The sequence below is a fragment of the Entelurus aequoreus genome, linkage group LG08, assembly GCF_033978785.1.
Source record: "Entelurus aequoreus isolate RoL-2023_Sb linkage group LG08, RoL_Eaeq_v1.1, whole genome shotgun sequence".
Lineage (NCBI taxonomy): Eukaryota > Metazoa > Chordata > Actinopteri > Syngnathiformes > Syngnathidae > Entelurus > Entelurus aequoreus.
The window spans coordinates 61,861,409-61,878,120 of NC_084738.1; the positions used below are offsets into that span (position 1 = coordinate 61,861,409).

At 40.9% G+C, this 16,712-nt stretch overlaps 1 protein-coding gene across 1 annotated transcript in view; it reads right to left on the reverse strand.

Moving 5' to 3' along the window:
• LOC133656416 (disabled homolog 2-interacting protein-like) overlaps positions 1 to 16,712 on the reverse strand; it is a 408,611-nt gene that overhangs the window by 199,433 nt on the left and 192,466 nt on the right. Inside the window, exon 6 of the mRNA XM_062057498.1 lies at positions 479 to 597. Within this exon, the coding sequence (XP_061913482.1) occupies positions 479 to 597 (119 nt within the window). The remainder of the gene's footprint in view (positions 1 to 478; positions 598 to 16,712) is intronic.

Genomic DNA, 16,712 nt, shown 5'->3' on the forward strand with positions numbered 1-16,712 from the left:
GAACTCTTTTTCCCCAGGGTCCCCAGTAAGAATGATCAGCACATTACTTCATCAATCCAGAGATTTAAAGACGTGTATGAGCTAACAGGGCAGTGGACTTTTTACACCATTTTATTTATGCCTCCACAACCTGTAGAAAAGGTGGTGCCCACAAGTGATGATCAAAAACTTGGTCCCCATTCCAAATGATAACCTGTATGTGTGTGTGTGTGTGTGTGTGTGTGTGTGTGTGTGTGTGTGTGTGTGTGTGTGTGTGACCGGCATGTCTTTGATGTCATGCGGGCTGAAATGAAAGGAGAAGTCACACAGAACTCGCCATGACACGCTCGACGGCACGCTGAACTTAGACCCGAGACGCCGCACATCAAAAGTGCATTTTCAACTTCAAAAGTGAAACCGGGTCGGCGCCGGGGTCCACCTGGACCCCAGGCCGGTCGGACTGGAGTCGGCGGAGCGGGAACGCACTCACAGTACTCACGGTGACTCGGAAAGGCGTGGCGGCGCCGCCGGCGGACGTGGCTTCCATGCCGGGCGGGTTCTTGTCCGTCGGGCTGCCCGGCATGCTGCGTCGGCGCCCGGTCCTCTCTGGAGGCGACTCTGCAAACACACGGACCTTTTTTACACAGGTGCAAAAGTACAGAGAGTAAGAAACACCTTGGTTGGCATTTTAGCTTGAGGTCAGGAGGAGACATTGTAGCAATATCAACGCTAAATTAAGTTCACTTACAAGACAACGCCACTGAAACACATCTTAATCTGACTAATAACTAAATAACTAACTAAACATTGCGTAAATGGTAAATAAAAACAGAACCTATATTCAATTGAATAGACTGCAAAGACAAGATATTTAACGTTCAAACTGGAAAACTTTGTTATTTTTGGCAAACATTAGCTCATTTGGAATTTGAAGCCTGCAACATGTTTCGAAAAAAGCTGGCACCAGTGGCAAAAAAGACTGAGAAAGTTGAGGAATGCTCATCAAACACTTGGCACTATGGCAAAATATGCCAACTCGAATCCGCCATTGGTGTTTTTTTTTAAGTACAATATTAATTGGTAAAAGTTTGAATGTGGTTAAAAAAGTGAACCCTTTACATACCAAAACCAGTGAAGTTGGCACGTTGTGTAAATGGTAAATAAAAACAGAATACAATGATTTGCAAATCCTTTTCAACTTATATTCAATTGAATAGACTGCAAAGACAAGATATTTAATGTTCACACTGGGAAACGTTGTTATTTTTGGCAAATATTCGGCCATTTGGAATTTGATGCCTGCAACATGTTTCAAAAGAGCTGGCACAAGTGGCAAAGAAGACTGATAAAGTTGAGGAATGCTCATCAAACACTTGTTTGGAACATCCCACAGGTGAACAGGCTAATTGGGAACAGGTGGGTGCCATGATTTGGTATAAAAGCAGCTTCCATGAAATGCTCAGGCAAAATAAGTATCGGGTTATTAAGCGCCTTACAATGCCAAGGTAATTTAACTAACTTTAAAACATTACACGGTGAAGTTATGCTGCATGTAGAGTTTGTCAATACCAAAATAATGCCAAAAAGATGCTGCAAACAAAGGTTTAATTGGTCTCCAATAACAAAGAGTCAGGCACTATGGCAAAATATGCCAACTCAAATCCGCCATTGGTGTTTTTTTAAGTTCAATATTAATTGGTAAAAGTTTGAATGTGGTTAAAAAAGTCAACCCTTCACATACAAAACCCAAAACTAGTAAAGTTGGCACGTTGTGTAAATGGTAAATAAAAACAGAACCTATATTCAATTGAATAGACTGCAAAGACAAGATATTTAACGTTCGAACTGGGAAACTTTGTTATTTTTGGCAAACATTAGCTCATTTGGAATTTGATGCCTGCAACATGTTTCAAAAAAAGCTGGCACCAGTGGCAAAAAAGACTGAGAAAGTTGAGGAATGCTCATCAAACACTTAACACTATGGCAAAATATGCCAACTCGAATCCGCCATTGGTGTTTTTTTTAAGTATAATATTAATTGGTAAAAGTTTGAATGTGGTTAAAAAAGTAAACCCTTTACATACCAAAACCAGTGAAGTTGGCACGTTGTGTAAATGGTAAATAAAAACAGAATACAATGATTTGCAAATCCTTTTCAACTTATATTCAATTGAATAGACTGCAAAGACAAGATATTTAACATTCCAACTGGGAAACTTTGTTATTTTTGGCAAATATTCGGTCATTTGGAATTTGATGCCTGCAAAATGTTTAAAAAAAAAGCTTGCACAAGTGGCAAAAAAGACTGAGAAAGTTGAGGAATGCTCATCAAACACTTATTCGGAACATCCCACAGGTGAACAGGCTATTTGGGAACAGGTGGGTGCCATGATTGGGTATAAAAGCAGCTTCCATGAAATGCTCAGGCAAAATAAGTCTTGGGTTATTAAGCGCCTTACAATGCCAAGGTAATTTAACTAACTTTAAAACATTACACGGTGAAGTTATACTGCATGTAGAGTGGTGTTATTGAGCAATACCAAAATAGTGCCAAAAAGATGCTGCAATTAAAGGTTTTAGTGTTCTCTAATAAGATTAGAGAGTCAGAAACAGGCACTATGCCAACTCCAATCTGCCAATGGTGTTTTTTTTAAGTACAATATTAATTGGTAAAATTTGAATGTGGTTAAAAAAAGTAGAGAAGTCAACCCTTTACATGCAAAACCCAAAACTAGTAAAGTTGGCACGTTGTGTAAATCGTAAATAAAAACACAATATGTTGTCATCCAAGCAACCTCTTTTTCATGGACGCCCCTGCTTATTTCAGCAATACAATGCTAAGCCAACTAATTATTTTATTTAAAATACTGGTATCAAATGTGTATATATTGTATCTGCTTATGTAGTTCAAAGGCCAGTATACATCAAAATTAGGCCTGGGCCGATAACACATTTTGCTTGACGATATATTGACCTACAAATTGTTGCTGATAAACAATGTTATTACCATTATTTACAAAGTGGAAAAGCCAGCATCTGTGATGGTATGGGGGTGTATTAGTGCCCAAGACATGGGTAACTTACACATCTGTGAAGGCACCATTAATGCTGAAAGGTACATACAGGTTTTGGAGCAACATATGTTGCCATCCAAGCAACGTTATTATGGACGCCCCTGCTTATTTCAGCAAGACAATGCCAAGCCACGTGTTACATCAACGTGGCTTCATAGTAAAAGAGTGCGGGTACTAGACTGGCCTGCCTGTAGTCCAGACCTGTCTCCCATTGAATATGTGTGGCACATTATGAAGCCTAAAATACCACAACGGAGACCCCCGGACTGTTGAACAACTTAAGCTGTACATCAAGCAAGAATGGGAAAGAATTCCACCTGAAAAGCTTCAAAAATTGCTCTCCTCAGTTCCCAAACCTTTACTGAGTGTTGTTAAAAGGAAAGGCCATGTAACACAGTGGTAAAAATGCCCCTGTGGCAACTTTTTTGCAATGTGTTGCTGCCATTAAATTCTAAGTTAAAGATTATTTGCAAAACTTTTTTTTTAAATTGTTTAAAATGGTTAAAAAAAAAAAAAATTAAATTTTAAATTTAAAAAAAAAAATTAAAATTGTAAAAGTTTATTTTCAAGGTAAAAAATGATTTTCAAGGTAAAAAATGAATTTCAAGGTAAAAAATGATTTTTAAGGTAAAAGTTGATTTTCAAGGTAAAAGTTGATTTTCAAGGTAAAAAATGATTTTTAAGGTAAAAAAAGGTTTTCAAGATAAAAAATGATTTTCAAGGTAAAAAAAAGATTTTTAAGGTAAAAGTTGATTTTCAAGGTAAAAAGTGATTTTCAAGGTAAAAAATGATTTTCAAGGTAAAAGTTGATTTTCAAGGTAAAAAATGATTTTCAAGGTAAAAAATGATTTTCAAGGCAAAAACTGATTTTCAAGGTAAAAAATTAAAATTGTTTAAAATTGTTTAAAATTTTTTTAAATTGTTTAAAATTCTTTAAAATTGTTTAAATTGTATTTAAAAATTTTTTTTTTATTTTAAAAATTGTAAAAGTTTATTTTCAAGGTAAAAAAATTATTTTTACGGTAAAAAATGATTTTCAAGGTAAAAAATGATTTTCAAGGTAAAAGTTGATTTTCAAGGTAAAAAATGATTTTCAAGGTAAAAAATTAACATTAAATATCTTGTCTTTGCAGTCTATTCAATTGAATATAAGTTGAAAAGGATTTGCAAATCATTGTATTCTGTTTTTATTTACCATTTACACAGCGTGTCAACTTCACTGCTTTTGAGTTGTGTATATGTAATAGCAATTCATGGCTGTCAAAAAGACATTTGAGAGTCTCTAATGAGAGATGTACACCAGACAATAGCAGGTGAATAGCAATGAGGCCTTGTCTACTGATTAGCTTAAAGACCACAATCTGTCTCCAGCTTCACAAATGACATGTTTGGGAAAAACAGACGTTGAAAGAGCTGCGGACAAGAGAGTGAATGTGGACGCTGCAACTCTGTACACGTCTGGCAGGAATGCGAGGGATGCGGCAATAGCACTCACCTTCTTACTCACTGCCACTTACATCATGATTTTCCAACTTAGGGCCACAGACTGACAAATCAAAGGATGTGGGGCCCATTTTGGTAGTTTTCAACTTCAAAACCAGTACAATATCCATCCATCCATCCATTTTCGGAGTCGCGGGGGGTGCTGGAGCCTATCCCAGCGGAAGGCGGGGTACACCCTGGACAAGTCGCCACCTCATCGCAGGGCCAATGCAGATAGACAGACAACATTCACACACTAGGGACCATTTAGTGTTGCCAATCAACCTATCCCCAGGTGCATGTCTTTGGAGGTGGGAGGAAGCCGGAGTAGAACCCACGCAGTCACGGGGAGGACATGCAAACTCCACACAGAAAGATCCCGACTACTCAGGACTACTCAGGACCTTCGTATTGTGAGGCACATGCACTAACCCCTGTACCACCGTGCTGCCTCCAGTACAATATATAACTTTAAAGGCCTTACTGAAAGCCACTACTACCGACCACGCAGTCTGATAGTTTATATATCAATGATGAAATCTTAACATTGCAACACATGCCAATACGATTACTAAAGTGCAATTTTAAATTTCCGGCGAAATATCCTGCTGAAAACGTCTCGGTATGATGACGTTTGCGCGTGACGTCACGGATTGTAGCGGACATATTGGGACAGCATTGTGGCCAGCTATTAAGTCGTCTGTTTTCGTCGCAAAATTCCACAGTATTCTGGACATCTGTGTTGGTGAATCTTTTGCAATTTGTTCAATGAACATTGGAGACAGCAAAGAAGAAAGCTGTAGGTGGGAAGCGGTGTATTACTTTGGACACTGGCTTACACCGCCGACCAAGAATGAAAGTGTGGAATGTGGATTCATCTCAAACAATTGAGAGTTGTGTTTGTTTAAACTAGATGCGTCCAAACGGGGGAAATTAAGTTCCTGTAAACCGCAACAGTTTCTCGGTGTTAGTGCAGTGCAGATAATGAAATCTAAGTCAGATTACATATCTCAAATAAGGCAGATTTTTGCTTATTTTCTGTCTGATAAGATAATTCTTCTCACTAAGCAGATTTTATGTTAGAGTGTTTTACTTGTTTTAAGGGTTTTGGTCCTAAATGATCTCAGTAAGATACTACAGCTTGTTGCTGAGATTTGATGACCTATATTGAGTCAAACATGCTTGAAACTAGAATATCAACTGATGCAAAGCTGTGTCATCAACACTCACAAGTATAAAACTACTTTTTTAAAGTAATAATTTCTTATTTCAAGCATGAAAAAAAAATCATAACTTTGACACAATTGTGTCTCATAATCAAAACAGATGACAGCCAAATGAACTTTGCTGTTTTATTTTCAATGAAACAATAGAAAACACGTACTCATATAGTAGTACAGTTGGCACAGTACAGTAAACTGACAGTTAATATTTAAACATTTAACATTTCTAACAATTTTGAACAGAAATAGTTCATGCACATTCAGATGAATTCTGCAAAATTACAATTAAATTTTTTTTCGCCGTGGGCCGAGCTGTATATATGCGCACTTATTGACTGAAAGAGCATGCACTTGGCGCGATGATGTCATGTTATCCATGGAAAAATGCATTTTTAGACCATATGATTTGCCTGAGCGGCTAGTAGACCCCGAGAGTAACAAGCGGTTGCACTGCAAAAACTGAAATCTAAGTAAGATTAAATATCTCCAATAAGGGTGATTTTTGCTTATTTTCTGTCTGATAAGATAATTCTTCTCACTACGCAGATTTTATGTTAGAGTGTTTTACTTGTTTTAAGGGTTTTGGTCCTAAATGATCTCAGTACGATATTACAGCTTGTTGCTGAGATTTTATGAGCTATATTGGGTAAAACAACTAGAATATCAACTGTTGCAAAGCTGTGTCATCAACTAGGGGTGTCCCGATCCAGGTTTTTGCACTTCCGATCCGATACCAATACTGGCCTATCCGAGCATGTATTAAAGTTTAAAGTTATTTAGCCTACTTAGTTGTCAGAATCATGTTGAAAAGGGTTTTAGAACTCTTGATAACAACTAGCCAGCTGAATTAGGGGAGTTTGAATAATACACAATGGTTGGTAGCAAGAAACTGACCTGTTTATTCAAGGATAAACACAAAATAGACAAAATTATACATGACAAACAGAAATGGCATCATTGAACTAGGGCTGGGCGATATGGCCTTTTTTTAATATCGCAATATTTTAAGGCCATATCGCGATACACGATATATATCTGGATATTTTTGCCTTAGCCTTGAATGAACACTTGATGCATATAATCACAGGAGTATGATGATTCTATGTGTCTACATTAAAACATTCTTATTCATACTGCATTAATATATGCTCATTTTAAACTTTCATGCAGAGAAGGAAATCACAACTAAAAAAATCACTATTTTTTTCATACGGTGTTGATCTGGAAATGTTTGCCTCTGCATTTTGATGGTGTGGGCGTGTGGCACCGAAGGGAGATGTTGACGTGCGGAGTTTCAAGCACTCTACATTTTCTAGCAGGGGACTTTTTAAATGATGCTACATATTAGCAGTAATGCTACTTTTTGTCGCAACGCTTTTGCCCCACACTTGACAAATTACGGTTGTCTGTTCGACATCTTCCCGCTTGAAGCCAAACCACCGCCAGACGATGGACCCCCTGCTGTTTTTCTTGGGAATTAATTCATTTTTCCTTCATTATTACCGCTCACACGGCTACGCTTGCATCACAGCTAACGTTAGCCATGCTGCTACCTCTCTGCTCGGGGAGGGCGTATACGTATATGACGTGTGTAAGAAGGTGCGCTTGCTGCCTGTGAGAAGCAGACACAAGAAGGAGTGGGAAGAGCCTGTCGTGTAATGGCAGCAGCTAAAAGCAACTGCGTGAGAACGTATACTCGAATGTTACGATATAGTCATTTTCTATATCGCACAGAGACAGCTGACATTTTTACCGGTAACTTTTAATTCACATGGCCGTCTTAACGGTTAGGACACAGACCTGTGGATGTGTTGAAGGTGTGCTGGAGAATGCGGAACGGAAATTAGGGAGCAGCAGAAAAGTGGAATGTATTATTTAAATCGGTGCGTTGGAAAAGACGGACCGGAATTTTTTTAAAAACTGGATCCGGATCGGCATTTTCCCATGCCTTGCCGATACGCATTTTTTGGCAAATATCGGCGGCCGATCCGATCCAAATATCGGATCGGGACATCCCTATCATCAATACACTCCCAAGTATAAAACTACTTTTTCAAAGTAATAATTTCTTATTTCAAGCATGAAAACAAATCATGACTTTGACACAATTGTGTCTCATAATTAAAACGGATGACGGCCAAATGGACTTTGTGGTTTTATTTTCAATGAAACAATAGAAACGATGTACTCATATAGTAGTACAGTTGGCACAGTACAGTAAACTGACAGTTAATATTTAAACATTTGACATTTCTAACAATTTTGAACAGAAATAGTTCATGCACATTCAGATGAATTCTTCAAAATTACAATCAAACATTTTTTTGGCCGGGGGCCGGGCTGTATATATGCGCACTAATTGACTGAAAGAGCACGCACTTGGTGCGATGATGTCATGTTATCCATGGAAAAATGCATTTTTAGACAATATGATTTGCCTGAGCGGCTAGGAGACCCCGAGAGTAACAAGCGGTTGCCTTGTTGCCTTTCCATTAAGAACAATAAATTAGTTTTTAGTATAAGTTTGCTGGTTTCAAGAAATGTAATGCCGAGCGCATATCATTATGTCAAGATAATGGCACTAGCATTTACTTCTTTTAAGAATATTTATCAACATTTTCAAAAAAAAAAAATTCTAAAAGAAAAGTGCACTTATTAGTGACAATATACTTATTTTAAGGTATTTTGGGGTTCATTGAAGTTAGCTAATTGTACTTGTTTTGGAAAGTCTTGAAAGACAAATTTTCTTGTTCTATTGGCAGATAATTTTGCTTAGTTCAAATAAAATACCCCTCATTTTTGTTTTGTTTTTTCTTGTTTTCGAGCACTGGCTTTTTGCAGTGTGAGAAGAGCTATCACTGCAATCATCGCAAACGTGGACTATCAAACCAAACTATGTGCACATTTGCATCCAGGCTCGACATGAAGTCCACCCGTTCCAAAACCCAACATGGTACGTCTAATGCGCTCTCGCAAGATTTCCGTGTTTGTCAGCACAGCCGTCTGCTGTTTCCGCGGGCCCCGTCGGCGTAGTTAGCACCGGGCATAATTGGCTAGCTGGCGCGTGGAAGAGTCGCACGTCTCGCTGTGCAGATTGCCGCCTTCCGTCGCAGTCCGCCCACTTCTTAGCCTCTTTAGGCGTAAACACGGCGCGGAACAGACGTTCGTCTCTGGCCACACCAGTCGGATCTCTATCCGCGACGACCATCTGGGACGGCGAGCTGCGATTCCGCCGCGTCGTCGGCTAAATTAGTCTTTAAGCTTTGATTGTGCTTGCAAAAATTTGTTTTTACCTGCTTGGAAATGCGAGGCTTTTTCACGAGGGGGGCCGTAAAACATGTAATTGTCTCGCCCCGTCCCGTATCCCAATAACAAAGTGTTTATACTCCATCGTGGATTGAACAGGGAACTTAAAAAAAACGCTATTGTTGCAGGCAGATGCTTCCACCATCTGCCTGCAACCTTGTTTAGGAGCGGATCAACGGAAGCTCGTCCACGGTCTTAACCGGCTTCCTGCTTTCTTTTCCAACCGGGACAGATCTCGGCGTCGTGTCCTTATCTCCGGCGGAGGTCTCACTCTAAACTCAGTTCCAGAGGCTGGTGTCCTGAAGTAAACCATCAAAGGTTCTGCTTCATGCCGCCCGGAGCGGCTGGATTCACTTTTTAAAGGCTGATTAAGGTTGGGTAAATGGAGCGTCTGCACCGCGACAGCGGGGAGGAAGGCTTCAAGGTCTTCTGGAACCTCTGAAGTCCATTTGGTACCTCGGGTCACGCAATCGTCTGTTGTTGAGTGAGCAACAAAACTCAGAAAGTTATGCACAGATTTAGATGGAACTTACAGGGAATATAAGACGAGCAGTTGATTAGATTTTGGGCCATCCATCCATCCATTTTCTACTGCTTGTCCCTTTTGGGGTCGCGGGGGGTGCTGGAGCCTAACTCAGCTGCATTTGGGCGTAAGGCAGATCCGGGTAATTTCTACCGTGTTGCCTTATGTTTACCATACCAGCTTCAACTTCTGCGTGTGTACATGCTAGCGCAGACCTGGGCAAATTAAGGCCCGGGGGCCGCATCCGTTAAGCTTTTCAATCTGGCTCGCCGGACATTCCCAAATATTATTTTTTTAAGATCTTTAAGATGGAAAGTGTAGCTGCCATTATGATGTGCAGTGATGTTTTCAAATGACCGTAAGTCTTCAACTATACAAAGTTAAAAGTTAAAAGTTAAAGTACCAATGATTGTCACACACACACACTAGGTGTGGTGAAATATGTCCTCTGCATTTGACCCTTGTTCACCCCCTGTGAGGTGAGGGGAGCAGTGGGCAGCAGCGGTGCCACGCCTGGGAATCATTTTTGGTGATTTAACCCCCAATACGCCGCATTTTGCTAAAAATGAGCAAATACATAAATATAAATAATGATAATAATAAATGATAAATGGGTTATACTTGTATAGCGCTTTTCCACCTTCAAGGTACCGTAATTTCCGGACTATAAGCCGCACCAGCTAAATTTAGGGGAAAATACAGATTGCTCCATATATAAGCCGCACCCGACTATAAGCCGCAGGGTTTTGATGTGTAATTACCGTAGTATATAGGGGTTCCTGCTACCACGGAGGGGATTGTCGGGACAGAGATGACAATAAATCTTTCAATCATTCAATAAATCTTTCAATCATTCAATCAAACTTTCACATCTTTGACATGGCGAACAGCATTCGTGCAGAGTACAAATAATACAACGCTGCAAAGTAATACAAAGTGCTCGCCTGTACGTTATCAAAATAACCAGCCTACCGGTATATGAAAAGTCAGTCTTTAATCATTGTGTCATCGTCTTCCTCCTGCGTACTAAAACCACCGAAATCCTCTTCGTCGGTGTCGGAGAAGAACAGGCCGTAAATAAGCCGCACCCTTGTATAAGCCGCAGGGACCAGAACGAGGGGAAAAAGTAGCGGTTTATAGTCCGGAAATTACGGTACTCAAAGCGCTTTGACAGTATTTCCACATTCACCCATTCACACACACATTCACACACTGATGGCGGGAGCTGCCATGCAAAGTGCTAACCAGCAGCCATCAGGAGCAAGGGTGAAGTGTCTTGCCCAAGGACACAACGGACGTGACTAGGATGGTCGAAGGTGGGGATTGAACCCCAGTAACCAGCAACCCTCCGATTGCTGGCACGGCCACTCTACCAACTTCGCCACACCGTCCCCATTTTGAATGTTACTAGTTAATGTTACTAGATTACATACATAATGTATTTTTCGGACTATAAGGCGCAAACAAAATCCTTTCATTTTGTCAAAAATCGACAGTGCGTCTTATAACCCGGTGTGCCTGATGTACGGCATCATTCTGGTTGTGCTTACTGACCTCAAAGCAAATTTTTTTGGTACTTGGTGTAATGATAAGTGTGACCAGTAGATGGCCAGTAGATGGCAGCCACACATAAGACATATGTGTAGACTGCAATATGATGGCAGTAAACAACACCAAAACTTTAAATGTTCCATTGAGAATATAGAACATTACACACGGCGCTCAAAAATATGTCAAAATGTTTTTAGTACGACTTCGGTAAGCTATGAAGCCGCACCGCTTGATGAATTGTCGGCGCATTAAACATACGAGTATTATTATGGTGTGTGTATAAGGACCGCAAACTGCCATTTATTAGCAGACATTTTATCTGGCGTTTTGTTTCGCAATATTATGCAAAACTACCTTTTTTTACCTTCCGGTACCTGCTGATGGGTATTTGGGATCTGCATAAGTCCTGGAAATGTGCGTGCATCCGCAATTGTAGTCCGTGGCGAGGCCATAGTCATAAGCTTTTTCTTTTCCTTTACCTTCTTATGGGACATTTATCCTCCGCTGTTGCCATTTCTAATATAAAGTAGTGTAAAGTTCTTACTTATATCTGTCAGTAAACTCGCCATGAAAGCGCTAAAACATACCGGTGTAGTGAGTTTACATTATTCACCCAAGGAACTTTAGTTATTAGAGGGTTCCGGTCGGACGGTTTTTCACGGGACACATTTCCGGCCTTGTTGTTGCGCTACTCAGCCACGGATGAGGAGATATTGCTCCATTATTGATGGAAGTAAAGTCTGAATGTCATTAAAACAGTTAGCGCCATCTTTTGACACTTCTTCCACTCCCGTCCTTGCACGCTACACCGCTACAACAAAGATGACGGGGAGAAGACGCTGCCGAAGGTGAGCCACGTAAATAAGACTGCACAAAACGGCGCATTCGGGAGCGACTGTCAGAAAGCGGCTTGAAGATGATCTGTAAAACATCATCTATGCAACATTTTGGGACGGCGTGGCGAAGTTGGTAGAGTGGCTGTGCCAGCAATCAGAGTGTTGCTGGTTACTGGGGTTCAATTCCCACCTTCTACCTTCCTAGTCATGTCCGTTGTGTCCTTGGGCAAGACACTTCACCCTTTGCCTCTGATGGCTGCTGGTTAGCGCCTTGCATGGCAGCTCCCACCATCAGTGTGTGAATGTGTGTGTGAATGGGTAAATGTGGAAATACTGTCAAAGCGGTTTGAGTACCTTGAAGGTAGAAAAGCGCTATACATCCATCCATCCATTTTCTACCGCTTATTCCCTTCTGGGTCGCGGGGGGCGCTGGAGCCTATCTCAGCTACAATCGGGCGGAAGGCGGGGTACACCCTGGACAAGTCGCCACCTCATCACAGGGCCAACACAGATAGACAGACAACATTCACACTCACATTCACACACTACGGCCAATTTAGTGTTGCCCCATTTATCATTTATCATTTTGACCAAAGAACCACCATTACATGTTATGTAGACCACAAGGAAGTCTTTTACATTTACAAAACAATAAAAATATGACCCTTTTATTGCGCCTTATAATCCGGTGCGCCGTTTGTATGAAAATATACCTGAATCATCAACGGTGTGCCTTATAATCCAGTGTGCCCTATGGTCCAAAAAAATACGGCGTGTGTCACGTGGGGATTTGCGGCTCACTGCGGGGTCGTTCTCCCGGGAATGCAGAACGGACAACCCCGGACAACAGCGTGAGGTAGGAGATGATTTTAATCTTCTCAAGAAATCTTGGCAGGGCATGAGGTAAACAAACATAAACTATGGCGTGGAACAAACACAAAACTGGGGCATGAAACAAACAGCATAAACTATGGCGTGGAACAAACACAAAACTGGGGCATGAAACAAACAGCATAAACTATGGCTTGGAACAAACACGAAACTGTGGCATGAAACAAACAGCATAAACTATGGCGTGGAACAAACACGAAACTGTGGCATGAAACAAACAGCATAAACTATGGCGTGGAACAAACACGAAACTGTGGCATGAAACAAACAGCATAAACTATGGCGTGGAACAAACACGAAACTGTGGCATGAAACAAACAGCATAAACTATGGCGTGGAACAAACACAAAATTGTGGAATGAAACAAACAGCATAAACTATGGCATGGAACAAACACGAAACTGTGGCATGAAACAAACAGCATAAACTATGGCGTGGAACAAACACGAAACTGTGGCATGAAACAAACAGCATAAACTATGGCGTGGAACAAACACGAAACTGTGGCATGAAACAAACAGCATAAACTATGGCGTGGAACAAACACGAAACTGTGGCATGAAACAAACAGCATAAACTATGGCGTGGAACAAACACAAAATTGTGGAATGAAACAAACAGCATAAACTATGGCGTGGAACAAACACAAAACTGTGGCATGAAACAAACAGCATAAACTATGGCTTGGAACAAACACAAAACTGTGGCATGAAATAAACAGCATAAACTATGGCGTGGAACAAACACAAAATTGTGGAATGAAACAAACAGCATAAACTATGGCGTGGAACAAACACAAAACTATGGCGTGGAACAAACACAAAACTGTGGCATGAAACAAACAGCATAAACTATGGCTTGGAACAAACACAAAACTGTGGCATGAAACAAACAGCATAAACTATGGCTTGGAACAAACACCAAACTGTGGCATGAAATAAACAGCATAAACTATGGCGTGGAACAAACACAAAACTGTGGCATGAAACAAAGAGCATAAACTATGGCGTGGAACAAACACGAAACTGTGGCATGAAACAAACACGACTTATGTGGACACGGCAGGAATCGAACAATGACGCCAGGCCGAGTGACTGGCATAGGCAGGCTTAAATAATGCCTCTGATTAGTGCTCGCGAAGCAGGTGAGCGGGCGAACACTAATCAGAGCCAGGTGGAAATGATAAGTAACCATGGTAACCAAACCAAACTCAGAGATGTCACAAACAGGAACTAAAAGAGTCCAAAGCTAAGAGAAAATAACGGACCACGGATCATGACAGCGTGTACATAAAATGTTGATGGAAGTTTTTTATGGTTAGCTGACTTTTGCTAGTATTTATTTACGGTTTAAAATCCATTCAAAAAATAAATAAAAACAAGTTTGTTTTACATTAGGATTAAAAACCATAGAAAACATTCCAAAAATATTATTTCCCTTTAAGTCGTGGACGGCTCCAGTTTGAAAATGTCAAATTCCAGGACCAGTTCCTCCTGATAGCGACGTCTCCCCGCTTCCTTCCTCCCATTAACATTCAGTAATATAGGTCAAGCTGCATATTTCCGCTGCGGTTCTCGAGCAGGTACGCTCCATCGATGGCTCGTTAACCTTCAGTCCTTCCAGCGCAGGGCATTTAACTCCTGACAAAGGCTGAATAAAAACCGCGGGCAGGTGGTGACGAGTCCCCAACAAAGTGTAGATGGTTGGCGTGGCGTTCTTTATTTCCTCGCCTGCGGTAAGCGTTTCCGGCAGCTCATCCGTTAACATTGCCAGCGAGTTTGTTGCTATTTCATCTTTTTTGTTTTTTTTTGTCCTGTCCAGCTTCTCAGGCAAATGATATAGTTGATGTAGATGCCCGTATCGGCTGTTCAGATTTACTTGACAAAAGAGAAGTGTGGGATACTTCTCTTGTTGCCTTATTTGTTTTTGACTTTATTAAATGCATTTATATTATTATTCGGTGCAGCCGGGCCGGAGCAGGAGGGGATGAAAAGAGGAAAAAAAGGAAGACAGAGGGGGGAATTGTGGGGACAAGAGGGGGATAAGACAGACTGACAACAACAACAATAGAGCAACATCAGCAAATACGATATGTACAAATATGATAGTAAAAGTGATAGCAAAGAAGCAGTTAGTGAAATAAAAAAATAATACAGAAATGACAATGAGCATTATTACACTACAAATGGAGCAATACAAATACCAATAGAAATATTGCTATTGATAATGAACAATACCAATAATTGACCTCTATTATCAACAATACAGTTGTTCAAATGCAACAATACATATACGTCATGATAAGTAGAGATACAAAAGAAAGCAGAAAAATGGAGGGGAAGAAAGAGAAGCAACCTATATTAACCTTGTAGATTGTTATAGTAACAATAGTTGCTATTTCATCCGACAACAAACTCACAAAGCTGACTGTCCACACACACACACACACACACACACACACACACACACACACACACACACACACACACACACACACACACACACACACACACACACACACACACACACACACACACACACACACACACACACACACACACACACACACACACACACACACACGCACACACAGGTTATCATTTGGAATGGGGACCAAGTTTTGGATCATGACTTGAGGGTACCACCCTTTCTACAGGTTGTGGAGGCATAAAAAAAAAATTGTTAAAATGGCCACTGCCCAGTTAGCTCATACACGTCTTTACATCTCTGGATTGATGAAGTAATGTGCTGATCATTCTTACTGGGGACCCTGGGGAAAATTAGTTAATATGGTTCATGGGGACCAAATTTCAATAATTTTGCATAATTCACACAAATTTGTACGTGACTACCGAGGAGCATTTAAAAAAAAAAAAAAGTTCAAATTAAATATGAAATGATTCTCAGAATACTGCACTACAGCTGTCCTCTTATAGGAAGTTTCACCACTTAAATGTACCAGCTACAGCCCGATGAGGGGGCTGCTGTGCAAATGTCTCACACTCAAACTAACCAGTAAACATGTTTTATGGGCCAAAGCTTAAAAATCACTTAGGCATCTTCAGAATGGATCTGAGTATCATTTAAAAAGGCTTCCCTTTAGAGGACCTGTTTTTTTTTTGTCCACATACCGTCAGAGGTCCCCTAAAGGTGACTGTGTAAACAGAGTGATGTCCCCATTAAGTAAGCATTGCCAGAACACGCACGCACGCAACATCTGGCTACAAACACCCAACATTTCAGATCTAAACCACAGGTCCATCATTCGACTGGCAAACACAATAGTCCAGGATATGCATACTTGCCAACCCTCCCGTTTTTAGCGGGAAAATCCCGGTATTCAGCGCCTCTCCCGACAACCTCCCGGCAGAGATTTTCTCCCGACAAACTCCCGGTATTCAGCCGGAGCTGGAGGCCACGCCCCCTCCAGCTCAATGCGGACCTGAGACTGAGTGGGGACAGCCTGTTCTCACGTCCGCTTTCCCACAATATAAACAGCTTGCCTGCCCAATGACGTCATAACATCTAGGGCTTTTAGAGAGTAGAGTGCACAACTGCGCACACAACAAGGAGACGAAGCAGAAGAACGAGGAAATTACAGACATGGCGACGCCGTCGACGAGCAAGATGAAGAAATACGATTGCAAGTTCCAAAACGAATGGAAACAAGAATTTCAGTTCATCCAGGACAGTTCGAAGGGGAAGGGGTATGTTGCCTGTAAATATGTAGAACAGACTTCTCCATTGAACACGGTGGCTGAAATGATATACTCATCATGAACGGAGAAGTTAAACAGGACAATACTGCCATCTAATGGATAGCCACCGGAACACTGAAATTCAAGTA